Source organism: Glycine soja, chromosome 9, assembly GCF_004193775.1.
Source record: "Glycine soja cultivar W05 chromosome 9, ASM419377v2, whole genome shotgun sequence".
Lineage (NCBI taxonomy): Eukaryota > Viridiplantae > Streptophyta > Magnoliopsida > Fabales > Fabaceae > Glycine > Glycine soja.
This window is the reverse complement of record NC_041010.1, coordinates 14,467,508-14,481,929: the sequence shown is the minus strand read 5'-3', so window position 1 is coordinate 14,481,929 and position 14,422 is coordinate 14,467,508. Positions and strand designations below refer to the sequence as shown.

Genomic DNA, 14,422 nt, shown 5'->3' with positions numbered 1-14,422 from the left:
TTCACGATGAACTAGTTCCTTCGTTCTTTCAATTAATTCACATCTCTCAAGAAAATAATTGATTTAGTTAATCACATTAAATCTATCAATTATTTATATTATTATTTTAAAATTATTCTTTATTTGTTTCTTTATCTACTTAATTAACTCTCATTAATGTTTAAAAAGAGAATAATTAAGTATAAGAAATAGTAATTAATATATCTAAATTTTTTTAAAAAAAAAACTTATAAAAAGATAAAAAAAAATTAAAAATAATTTTATAATTAGGAACGGATAGAGGATATATCTTTTGTTACATAACTGTATTGTGTGTGTGTGCGCGGGGTAGATCTCTCATCTAAGTTCCTACTTTGTCACACAGGCTATCTTCAAACGTGTAAGTGGGGCCAAATTGCAGCATGACTAGACCACAAACAATAACGCTACAAATAGGGTCCACAAATGCAGAGAAATCTCACCAAGGTATCAAGCGCAACTTGTTACTTGCGATCATATTTTTATTATTGTAATTGGAATTTTCGCAGACAAGGCCATAAAGATCTGAATTACAGTTCCAAACATCAACTACCAACAATAAGATTACATGCTTCAGAATGCCAAGGAACTTATGAATTACTAACTACATCATGCAATGAATAATTTTTTTAATATCTAGCGATGAGTTAAGCAAAACAGAATACAGTAGCTGCACTAAATTTACTATTTTCCCTAACAAAATAATGAACTGAAATACAGTAACATATAAAATTGAACATTTCAAAGGGTCCTCTTGATGAAATCTTTTCTCAGTAATGGTAATTTGTGAGAGCGTTGAGACTTCAATCCAACTTGACAGAAGAGAACAAGTAATGCACGAACCAGAATGAAGAGAGGAACCCAATTGTACCTGTAGAAAGCATGATTGCTAGAACCATGAAGAGTGAGTATCCTAAGTAAAGAGTTGCAGACACGGGACCACTCAAACTCTTGAGATCAAACACAAGATAGTTAACAGAGTACAAAAAGATGTATATGGCGACAGAACCAGAGGCAAAGAACGATTTCCACCACCATTTCCAATCCTCCACACACAGGTGCATGTAAGTCAGAACTAGAGATACCTCGGCACAAACCACCACAAGAAGGATCAAAACAACGAAGAGAAACCCAAAGACGTAGTAAACGCGGCCCATCCAAATGCTGGACATGATAAAGAAGAGCTCAATGAACAAGGTGCCAAATGGAAGGGTGCCAGCACCAAGAACTAACAGCCATGATGGGTACTTCTGCTGGGGAATTTCGCGAGGAATTTGGTTGGTTCGGACCGGATACTCGATGTGGGGTGCCTTTGCTCCAAAGTAGCCACCAACAAGTGTAAGGGGTAACGATATGCAGAACCAAAGCAAGATTAGTATTATGAAGAGTGCAAATGGAATGGCTCCGGTGCTGTGGCTTCCCCACAATAGGAAGTTCAAGGTTGTGAGGATCAAAAAGGAAATGCCTGGGAAGAAACACGCAGCTTTCCATGCGATTGACACCCAGCCCTTCTGTTCGCCAAAGCCGATCGTCCTCCACATACGAACTGAGACATAACCAGCAGCAATACCGAGTATCATATAGAAAAACAGGATACCTGTGATTAGTGTTCCGCGAGATGCCGGTGACATGAATCCAAGTGCAGCAAACAATATCGTCACAACAGACATCCCAAGAATCTGAACCCCATCCCCAACCATCACACACAACAAAGCAGGATTCGATGGAGCACGGAAAACATCTCCCACTACAAGCTTCCAACCAGATAATTCTTCATTCATCTGTGCTTGAGCCTCCTTATCAAGCTCCTCATAACGGGTCAGATCCCTCCTAACAGTCCTTAGGAAGATCACAAGAACAATGCCAGCAAGAAAAGTGATCACCATAAGCGAATTAAGGATAGAAAACCAATGCACTTTAGCTCCCTCCATCTTCAAGTAAGCATCCCATCTAGATGGCCACTTGATGTCACTCTCCTCAAAGGTGACCTCATAAGTGAAAACAACAGGCTGACCCTCCTTGATAGGCATTGCCACAGTGGCTGGATCGCATCTGATAGACGATGGATACTTCTCATACATCTTCAAGGTTTTCGCAGAATCAGCATTATGCATAATACTACAAGGAATCACCTCAAACCCAACAACCATGTATCCGGGCTTCTCAGAAGACCCCTGCTTGACAACCGGGATCAGTTCTGCACCTTCACCAGTCCCCATCACACGAGCCACATTGGTCTCCTCGTACTTGTGGACAAGAACATTGAACTTGAGATGGTTAAACACATAATAGGCATCCTCAATCTTAATACCAACAGGGTACCCAGTCCATCTCATAAAGTACCCTTCTTTCTGTGTGAACCTAATAGCAGGCAAATTATCAAGAATCAAATTGACCTGATACATCTCATCAATCCTCTCCTTCAAGATCTTGAACTGGTCCCCAGACAATGCCTCGATCCGGCACAAGTAAATCTCAGACTCATTGGAGTACATCCTAAACCTATAAGGAGAGTTCTCTATCCTATCCCCCATGAGGAGCTCCCCAAGGTTCTCAGCACTGTCCTTGATGCCACCCTCGGGCTTGCAAAAGGGCAAGCTGTAGTAGCTAAAGGGAATTTCTGTGTCAATGGAAGTGAGGGAATTCACCTTCACCCACAACTCATCTGAGACACCATAGTTGTGGGGGTAACTACCTGGAAGGTAGAACCCGTAATTGGGAGGAATTTGAAATGCCAAGAACAAGATGAAGACCACCCAGAACCCGAATTGCGCACAAGATTCCATCTTTGCAAGATTCACAGGGAATTCGTGCCAGATCTGACAGACTCAGATGCAAAAAATGAGTGAAAATAAAAAAAATGCAGATAATTAAGATAAAACCAAACTCTTAACTAGTGTATATGCCTTTCTGGGTTTAGAGATATGCAAATTATAATGCTATATAGATAATATTACTACACAACGGAGAAGAAAATGGGAATGTAAATATGACAAATGAAGAAACAATGATGAACCAAAAAATAATAATATTGAAAATTCAAATTAATTAAATCACTTACCTCGTGCACAGAAAACGTGCGTCTGGATTAAAAGTCTGAGTGCATGAAAGAAATGAAGATATTCTTCACGCACTGCAGAACAAGGGGCGAAGAATATGAAACGCGAAACCGAGCAATGGAGGCTATGATGTCTGATATTGCATATACACACACACACACACACATATATATATATATATATATTATCTATACAACGTTTTTGTTTCACTTTCCTTCGGATGCTAGTCACTGTGCTGAGGGAGGCAAGTGAAATGACATTAGTACCCCTGCATTGGCTTGTATGAATAAGACAAACTCCGAAATCCCGTTGTCACCACTCAGCACCATTGCTGCAAGTAATCCAATACTCACCGACACCGACACTCCTTATTTGATTGCTTTATGATTTTTTTTTTTTGACAGAATGATATTTTTATTTTATTTTACCGCATCAGTACATTTTTGCTGGAATTAATATTAGTGGTATTTAGTATTTACATCATTAAATGTAAGTTTTTTTTAATTATAATATTGATTTGAAATTATTTATGACAAAATCGATGATAAATTTTTATCAATAATCTTGATCGCATATAAAATAAATATTTCTCTCATTTTATTTCATTCCAAAGTTTAATCAAAACTTGAATTGAGTTAAAAAAAATACAGAAGTTGTTATCACTTTATGTGAAGAATTGTTGGTTCATTACTTGTAAGTTTGATTGAACCCTATTACTAAATTGATTTTAAAATAAAATGATTTACATTTAAATGTTTAAATTCATGAAATAAATTAAAAATAAAATTTAAAATAATTTTTTATTTAATTAAAAGACGTGTAAAGTAACTCAATTTAAAATTAATTTTGAAGTTAAAATTAATTCTTTAATATGAGATCAATTATCAATATATGAATATTTATTTAAAATATTAATTAATATTTTAATGATTTGGATCACTCGGCGTGAAATTCAACACACATTTTCATAATAGCCAAATTTGTAAGCTTTTTTTATATTAGAAGTGAATTTCGTGCGCCCATATGGAAAAAAAAATGCATGCATGGCTAATAAGTAGTCATAATGACTAATTTATAATTGTGATGGATTTTTAACCATTGTATGTTTTTGTTAAAATAATAAAAAAAAAAACGAATGTTCCAATGAAACAGTGGAATGCTAGAGTGAAGGGAAGTAGGAACTCAACATGATTTCTGGGGAATCCTAGGGCATTTTTTGTCGTTGTCATTGTCTATATACAGAACTTAATGAACAATGCTTTGTATCTTTTGTCATTTTTGTTCAGCAAATATTAAGATACTTTTAAGCTAATAAAAAATGTTATTCATATATGTTTTTTACCATAATTTTTAATATACTTCTATATTTAAAAAAACTCTTTATTTATTAATTTCTTAATTGTAAAATATTTATAAATAACGTTTGTTGGTCTTTTTTTTTTATCCGTTGAAATTAAATATGATAAAAAAATTTACAGCACTAACAATTTAATTAATTGAGTTAGTTTTCTTTAATACCCAATTTGTCTTTATGGAAAAGGTTGGTGACTGTGGATAGCAGTTATTTGTGTAAGTTTTACACCTTAAAATTACGCCCGTTTACCCAGGTAAGGCAATCACGATTACCCACTAGCTTAAGTGGGAGAATACCAGAACATGCAAACAATGATTATTAAGTCGGCGATGGCTAATATGAAGATCTAAAATCGTGCCTCACCTGTGGAACGTTAAAAATAACCGGTAGTAGGATGTTTCAAACTGGAAAACAATAATATATTAAAAAATAAATTTTAAAATAATAAATAATTAATAAATAAGCGGTAGTGGATAATATAACCGCTCATCCACTTACTCGATCCATTAGGTAACTTCTCATTTCAATAACTGATCAGCTCTCTACTATTATAAATAAGGGGTACATTATAAATAAGGGGGTATATTACAAGTAAGGAGATTTTTTACTCTACTATAACTTTGCAGGTATCACTCCCCACCATTTGGAGGAACTCCACATATCCAATAAGAGATCAGATTGTTGATGAAGATTAGAACAACACTTCAAAAACTTATAAGCATATTTGTTGCCCATCGTAGGGAGTTCAATTTTCCCTCGACCGCACATTCATTGTCATACATTGAAGGAACGATGAGATCGATCAAAGTGCATAGGGATGAATGCGTGTTGAATCCGATATTATAGTGACAAAGAAATTTAGGGAAGTTATTATTATTCAGCGTTTATCAAAATAATTATCGACACGCACCTTGTGATGTAGAGATGATCACTATTCCTGTTTTAGATTTTTCCTTTGTGACTGATTTAAATAAGTACAGCCATGCAATAACTACTACGATGGTATGACCAGGAATTGCATTTTGTTTTTGCGTTGAATGAGGCATTCTAGTACAACCAATGTTCCCAAAATTCGGCAATTCGCGATTCATCAATTTGATTATTTTATTTTCAAGAATTAACTTGTGTTTATTTTTAACTCGGCAGAATCCAACCGAGTCTCATAACGAGTTCTGAACATTTTCTATTCTATCAATTTTGGCAAGATGCTTGTGAATCAAGAGCCTTCAAGGGACGTGTACCAGCGAGCACAACTGCATTTCGGTTCCTTCATTTTATTATATTTTTTCTTTTTATTAGTTTTTCAATTGATTTTTCTATACATAAGAACACAGTATCATCTTCGTCATTCCAATTTGATTGAAAATCAACAGATACACTCACCTTCAAAAGTTTGGGATGCGCCTCGAAGGTACTTCTTTCTAATGTCTCAAGCTTATGATCATATTAATCATATAATATTCTTTCTAATTAATGTTCCAATCTTATTATAATATATAATATCTTATCTCGGATGATATTTCATCGGGAATTTCCTGTGACGTTTCATAAAGCCAAATACAAGAGTTTATGTGATGAAACGGTTTACGTGCAGAACCGCTTCTACATGCAAACACCACTCGCACCTCAGTCATGGTTCATATGGTCAAACCACATACCACGGCAAATTGTCTTAATAGGGATTGTTTTACAAACAAATTCTTAGCATGGTGTTGTTTTGAAAGTAATTCTAGGATGGTGCTGTTTTTTACGTAGGACACGAATGGCGAGTCTTCCACGGATGATCCACGTGACAGTGGACTTGTCAGCACCCATGACGATTTCGTGCCAGTTGGTCTCGCCAGTCAAACTGGCGAGTTGGACCCAATCTCGCCAGACGTAGTGGCATTGTCATGCACTGGTGCAGCAGTCCAGAGGTGTAGTGATTAGGGTGTAGGCTAGGCTTCAGAGCAGCATGCAGCGGGTGCAAGTGGTCTCGCCAATCAAACTGGTGAGAAGCTTTAGAAAAAAAAAATGGATCATCTCTCCTTCACTCCTTCATGTACCAGCTCAAATAATATTCTGAGTGTGTGTTTGGTTTGTGTTAGTGAAAAATAGTTTTCCTCCTCCTTGTGCTGCCTCTTGCTCATGCGTAGTTCCTCTTCCTCGTAAGTGTTTTTAACTCATATCTTCAAATATATATTAAGTTAATTTTAGTTGATAAGTTAATATGATTTAGGTTAGATTTTGTAAGTTATATGTTATTATTTGTGTTATATATATGCTTAGTTAGTTTTATATGATTTGTTTAGATTTTTTAAATTAGTATGATATTATTAGTTTTATATATATATATATATATATATATATATATATATATATATATATATATATATGCTACTTAGTAAGTTTATTTAATTATTTTTTTATTTTATTTGTATTTTGATAATTAGTAGTAAATTAGGTATAGTAAATTAGTAGTATATGTTATTAGTTTTCTATCTTACCTTAGTTTTAGGTTGAAATGACAAATTAGGTTTACTTTGATAATTTAAGTTTTGTACGGTAGGTTTATTTTTAGTTATAATTTTAAATAATATTAGGTTTAGGTTTAGTTTTAAATGATATTAGTTTTAGTTTTAATTTTAAAATGATATTAGTTTTGTACGTTAGGTTTAGTTTTAGTTAAATATATTTAAATTTTCTATGTTAGATTAGTTTTGTATATTAGGTTTATATGATACATTGTATTAATTTTCTATGCTAGATTACATTAGATTAGTTTTCTATGCTAGATTAGTTTTGTATATTAGGTTTATATGATATTAGGTTTAGTTTTAGTTTTATATGATACATTGTATTAATTTTGTATATATATTGTATTAATTTTTGTTGGTAAATATATATATTACGTTATTTATTTAAATTTGTGTTTACTTAGTTTTAGTTATAAATGGTAAATTATGTTATTTATTTAAATTTGTGTTTACTTAATTTTAGTTTTAAATGATAAATTAGATTTAGTTTGATAATTTAAGTTATTTACTGTAGGTTTAGTTATAGTTATAGTTTTAAAAGATATTAGTTTTAGTTATAGTTTTAAATAATATTAGTTATAATTTTAAATGATATTAGTTTTGTACGTTAGTTTCAGTTTCAGTTTTAGTTAAAAATATTTAAATTTTCTATGCTAGGTTAGTTATATGATATATTGTATTAATTTTGTATATATATTGTATTAATTTTTGGCCGCAAATATATATATTATGTTTTTAAAAAAAATTATTTTTGCATGTAATTTAATTTATTTATGGAATATATTTAAATAATGTTATATTTAAATAATTTTTTATATTTAAATTATGTTATATATTTAAATTTTTTTATAATATATTTTTTTTATTTAAATATATATTTTGTTATTTATTCAAATTTTAATTGTGGTATATATATTTAATTAATTTATTGTAAATGTGTAGAAGCAAAGCTTCATGGTGAATCAAGAATGATTCAAAGATGTTTTGATGATAACAAAAGATTATGACAAAAAACCCAAAGGTCAATCAAAGGATGAGTTCAAGATGTTCAAGAAGGAATCAAGAATAATTCAAGACTCAAGAGGAAAAGTTGAAGAACACTTCAAGATTCAAGAAGAAGGATGAATTCAAGAATCAAGATTCAAGGATCAAGCTTCAAGAATTAAGATCAAGATTCAAGATTCAAGCCTCAAGAATCAAGAGAAGACTTAATCAAGATAAGTATGAAAAAGATTTTTCAAAAACTGAGTAGCATATGAATTTTTCACAAAACTCTCTGCTAATCGATTACCAGATTGCTGTAATCGATTACCAATAGCAAAATTGTTTTGAAAAAGTTTTCAAATTGAATTTACAACGTTCCAATTAATTTCAAAAAGTTGTAATCGATTACAATGTTTTAGTAATCGATTACCAGTGCCTTTGAACGTTGAAATTCAAATTCAAATGTGATGAGTCACATCCTTTCTCATAAAAGCCTTGTGCAATCGATTACACTGATTTGATAATCGATTACCAGTGATTGTTTCTGAATAAATCAAAAGATGTAACTCTTCAAAAGGTTTTTGACTTTTTCAAATTGGTTTTAAGTTTTTCTAAAAGTTATAACTCTTCTAAATGGTCCTCTTGGCCAGACATGAAGAGTCCATAAAAGCAAGGCTTTGATTTGCTTTTCAAGACACTTTTCCAATCAATCTATTACAATTCTTTACAAGCCTTGAATCTCTTTGAACTTCTTCTTCTTATTTTTCTTTTTTGTGCCAAAAGCTTTCCAAAGTTTTTCTGGTTTTCTAAACCTTGAAAACTTGTGCTATTCATCTTTTTCATTCCCTTCTCCCTTTGCCAAAAAGAATTCGCCAAGGACTAACCGTCTGAATTCTTTGTGTCTCTCTTCTCCCTTTTCCAAAAGATCGAAGGACTAACCGCCTAAATTCTTTTGTGTCTCCATTCTCCCTTGTCAAAGAATTCAAAATGACACAGTCTGAGAATTCTTTTGATTCTTCCCATTCCCTTATACAAAAGTGTTCAAAGGACTAACCGTCTGAGAATTCTTTTGTATCCCCATTCACAAAGTATCAAAGGTTTAACCGCTTGAGATCTTTGTCTTAACACATTGGAGGATACATCCTTTGTGGTACAAGTAGAGGGTACATCTACTTGGGTTTGACTGAGAACAAGAGAGAGTACATCTCTTGTGGATCAGTTCTAGTGGAGGGTACATCCACTAAGTTCAAAGAGAACAAAGGAGGGTACATCCCTTATGGATCTTTGCTTGTAAAAGGATTTTTACAAGGTTGAAAGAAATCTCAAGGACCGCAGGTCGCTTGGGGACTGGATGTAGGCACGGGTTGTTGCCGAACCAGTATAAAAACTCTTGTGTGTTTGTCTCCTTCTTCCCTACTCTTTTACTTTCTGTTGTGCATTTTAATTTCCGCTTTTACTTTTGGTTAAATTTCTCTTCTACTCCTTATTCTCTTAACAACATAGTAAAAGCCTCAGAAGAGTAAATTTTTAATCAGTAAAGGTTTATGAATAATTAATTCAATCCCCTCTTCTTAATTATTCTGAGGCCACTCGATCCAACAAAATATAGTTAATTTTTTTTTCTTTACAACTAATGTATAAATTATTTTGTGAATTTATTGTATTATATTTTATTTTGTAGTATCAATGGCATCTTCGTCGTCATGTTCATCAAATATTAAAATTAAGTCTGGCCCGATCGATGGTGACGTATTATGGATGCAAGCTAAGCATGTTTTAGAACATGTTTGGAATGGGAAAGAAGACCGGAAATTACACATCAGACGAGTTGTCCCCATGTATCAAGGGGAAGAAGAAATACCAGAGGAAATTATTCCTCTTCTTCGGCAATTTGGTTTTTATTGGATAATGAAGATGAATTACCTAAAAATAAATGCTTCATTAATTACTGCCTTGATTGAAAGATGGAGGCCCGAAACACATACGTTTCACATGAGATGCGGAGAGTGTACGATTACTCTTCAAGATGTCTTTGTATTATTAGGTCTGCGTGTTGATGGGGCACCATTAATTGGTCAAACTAATTTTGATTGGGCTGAATTGTGTGAAAAATTGTTGGGAGTCAGACCACAGGAAGGTGAACTTCAAGGCAATGTGGTTAAATTAAGCTGGTTGACTCACCATTTTTCACAAATAAATAACCATGATGGTAACGTAGAACAACTACAAAGGTTTACCCGTGCATGGATCCTTAGATAGGAGGTGTCCTATTTGTTGACAAAAGCAACAACAAAGTTTCTCAATCGCCATATTCAAGTGCAATGGCTTTTTGCTTCGCCAACCAAGCTTTTTTGTACGACACCTTGTAGGCAAATTCACTGTTAATCCTTTCTTGAATCAAAGAAACTTTTATTGATGGATCTTCTCTGATCATGCCTGTTAATAGAATAACAAAATTAAAATGACAATTAACGCAAAAGTAACATAATATGAACATCAAATACGTACCTACTACACAAGTGGCAATTAAATTAGAATCAACACTACTAAAAAAACCCTATTTTACGTCGCACATTCTACGTCGGTCATATAAAACCCGTCGTAGTAGTGTATGCGGTGACATTTACGTAAATATATAACTTTTTTATGTGCTGCATTTGGTGTACAACATTGTTTATTTGAAACACCGTCTTTGTAGCTTGGGCAGGGGCATTTTGGAACTTATCTAAGACTATGCATTAAAAGACACCGTCATTGAAATAGTCACCTACAAAGACGGTGTTAGATATACACTGTCATAAAGGTTGTGCTTTATATACTCCCCTATTGCGCGGTAATTGAACACGCGTACCTCCAAAAAGCTATTGTCTAACGAAAAATCTCAGCTCCCGTCGACTGTGTCCCTTGCTCCACCCTGACATTGTGCCCTTTCCCTGACCTCCACAAAAGGAACCCTACATTGTCGCATTTTCCGACCTCCGAACCTCGTGTTGTTCCCACCACCGCCACGTAGCCGAAGTCGTGCCCTTTTGAGTGGTGTCGCCACTTGCAACTATTCGTGAAGGTAAGGTTGTCGATGTTTTTGGTTTTTTGTTTTGTATTGCTTGAAGAAGTTATAGTATTAAGGGTTTACTTAAGTAAGAGTGTTAAAATGTGATTATCAAATTGTTGAGTTGCCCTCACAAAGCCATCTTTGAATATGCGAAAAGGATTTGAAGCAAAATAAGTTAAACTCGTGCCCTTTTGTGTTTAATTGTTAGCATTTTAATTGGTTGTGGTTGTACCTTTAAGTATTACATAAACTGAAAACCCTCTTTCCCATTTGGTATACCTAGACATGTATTGTGTGTTTTTCAAAAACCCTGCAAGGATACTCTCTGTCAAAGGAAGAAAAATAAAGTGAGTTAATTTTATTTTTGTTTTTTTGAGTTTTTGGCTTCTATTGTGGTCCAGTCACCATCAATTTCCGGGTAAAAGAATGGCACCCACTTACAGAACATGTTCATGTTACCAAATTGTCAATTGTATTCCTTGCCATTTTCAGAATAAACAACAATGCCAAAATTCCTCTATATGCCATCCATGTGCAATTGTTCGTTCAGTACCATGTGCTTTGATATGTGTATAATATATGCTTACAAGCTTCTCATGGCCTTTTTATGACTCCAAATGAATATTTAGTTATGTTATTTATTGGCACACATTAATTTGAAGCCTAGAACATTAAATAATGAAGCAAATACTCTAAAGCAGGCCCAAAACAACAACAGTACATGTAAATGCAAAAGAAAGCAGTGTTTGACTGTTTATATATACTATCAAAACTTGGATTTAATTCATGGGTCCAACTATTTGACACCCTCCTTTATTCTCTTCACACCACTTGTGTTTTTTAAACTCCTATACTACCCATGTCCCTTTGTACCTGCAATCCCTTCTATTTCTCTCCTACCCTCTAGTCTTGATGTAAGCTCCATTTGAGCTTGTAGGCCTAGGATCTTCTTCATCAATGGATTCATTTGCTTCTTGAAAGATGAATGGCAGCGGAATGGAGAAGGAAGAGAGATAGAGGAGACGCCACTTCAAGGAGAAGATGAGTCTAGAAGAAGCTCACCACCATAGGAGACCATGGATAAAAGCTTGGAGGAAGAAGGAGATGAATGAAGGGAGAGGAAGAGAGGAGCATGAAATTTTGTGCTCAAAAAGAGCTCTGAAATCTAAAGTTTAATATTCAAATGATCAAAGTTGAAAAAAATGCACACACATGACCTCTATTTATAGCCTATGTGTCACACAAAATTGGAGGGAAATTTGAATTTCAATTCAAATTTCACTTGAATTTGAAATTGAATTTGTGGAGCCAAACTTTGGAGCCAAAATTTCACTAATTATGATTAGTGAATTTTAGTTATGGTTCAGCCCACTAATCCAAGATCAATTCCAAGATTCTCAACTAAGTGTGCTTAGGTGTCATGAGGCATGTAAAACATGAAGGACATGCACAAAGTGTGACTATATGATGTGGCAATGAGGTGTAGTAAGCAAATGATCACCTCCCCCTCTAAAATTTAATTGGATTAGGCTTCTACCAATTCAATTAAATTTATTTCCAACCACACATCAAATATTCACTTAGTGCATGTGAAATTACAAAACTACCCATAATACAAAAACTAGTCTAAGTGCCCTAAAATACAAGGACTGAAAAATCCTATATTTCTAGGGTACCCTACCTACAATATGGAGCCCTAAATACAAGGACCAAATATAATGACATCCTAGTCTAATATGTACAGAGAGAATTGAACCCAAACTTGGCCCATGGGCTCAGAAATCTACCCTGAGGTTCATGAAAATCCTAGGGCCTTCTTCAGCAACTCTAGCCTAATCCTCTTGGAGCCTCTTGCTCATGACTCTAGTGACTGGTCCCTTCCTAAGTGAAAGCCTTAGAAGAGAGAAAAGTGTAGGGAGGTTCCATATATCGTGACTTTACTTTGTTTTACCATATTTTCCTTGATGATCTACCATTAATTTCATCGAAGCCTGGAGGTAAATTTCGAATGTGAGAACCTATTTTATTTTCTGTTATCACTTTTTTAAATCATGCACATTACCAACGGGGAGAGCTAAAATAAATTTTCCTCTTCAAAGCATTAACAGACTAGCCTCTCATCCTTTAATCATTAATGTACTTAGTGAGCTTTTCAATCAACGACATCTCTAGAAATTGATTTAACTGTTAAAATATTATGTTCCTCAGCTTTGTGTCCCATCCACCAATATTCCAAAAGGAACGTGGGACTCGTTGTGCATGGTTCAGTCAACAAGCACTCCCACATATAGAATCCCATTTTTCTTCCACTAATTTACCCCCCACTGTTACAAATAATTATTAATATGATTTTAAAAATATTTATTTTAAAAGTTAACAAAATATAGAATTATATGATAAGAATGACAATAGTCAATTAGATTATGACAAAAAAAAGAGTCTAATGTTTTATGATATATATTAAAACTAGTGTTTTAATATGTGTAGAGTGCGTATTGCATTTTATAAATATTTGTTTGTATATTTTAATTATAATTAATAATAAAAAAGTATTTTAAAACTTATCAATTATATTTTAAATTTATAATAAATAATTTATATTGTAATATAAGGTTATCATTACATTAAAATGAAGAAACAAGTATATAAAAATAAAGATAAAAGAAGATATTTTAAGATGATTAAGACATATATTTTTGGCTAGTTAGGGAGATAGAGTTTCACAAGAAGGGAGCATAGTGTTCAAAATTTCTAATTGGAAGAGTTGAGACTATACTGGGGGATTCATTCTCGCTCCAAGATATCGTATAGTAGTAAATTAGTTTAAAAAATACTAAAAATTAAAACATGCCACATGCATGTCTTCTATTAACTCATTTTTATTAAAGATTTGTGAGAGCTAGGGCGAAACTAATCAAATGTGGAGGCTGGAGTAGGCAGCTGTGAAATGAAGCACCTATGATATTGATAATTAATTTGTCCTTTTGGGCCGTTGTGCAGTGAACAGCGTAGAGACTGTACTATGATGTTGCTTTTGGGGTTGAGTTTCGACTTTGAACAAACAACAAAAGTCCTTTATCCTGAACCTGCCTGAGGAGGCACAAATGTAGTGTTTTGTGTTGATGATAAGAAGATTAGAGTGCTTCCTGTATTAATTAATGAAGGAGTGCCATCTGCTCAGCCTTAATCTACATATCCCCCTCCAAAATAAAACCAAAATTATCATATTTGACACTTATATATGCAAGTATTGTGTCATAATCTAATTTCTCCAACAAAATATACTTTGTCATAATCTAATTGACTATTGCCATTCTTCCACTAATTTCTCCAAATTGTGCAAACAAGCCCTGATCAAGTTGTAGGTAGTTCTTGATGTTAGATATAGGGCTATATTAAAGGACTCCAATATCACATAATTGTCTTCTTCCCACACAAA

General features: G+C 33.6%; 1 protein-coding gene across 1 annotated transcript; it reads right to left on the bottom strand.

The window, feature by feature from the left end:
• Positions 1 to 466: 466 nt before the first annotated feature.
• LOC114367856 (transmembrane 9 superfamily member 11-like) lies at positions 467 to 3,241 on the bottom strand. The gene is made up of 2 exons (XM_028325080.1): positions 3,080 to 3,241; positions 467 to 2,837 (listed from the first exon to the last, which is right to left on the bottom strand). The coding sequence occupies exon 2, from the start codon at positions 2,802 to 2,804 to the stop codon at positions 822 to 824; it is 1,983 nt and encodes a 660-aa protein (XP_028180881.1). The 5' UTR covers positions 2,805 to 2,837; positions 3,080 to 3,241; the 3' UTR covers positions 467 to 821.
• Between the last annotated feature and the right edge of the window lie 11,181 nt (positions 3,242 to 14,422).

What these genes read in the sequence shown, in the direction of transcription:
- LOC114367856 (XM_028325080.1), bottom strand. Translation starts at nt 2,804, where the DNA reads ATGGAATCTTGTGCGCAATTCGGGTTCTGGGTGGTCTTCATCTTGTTC.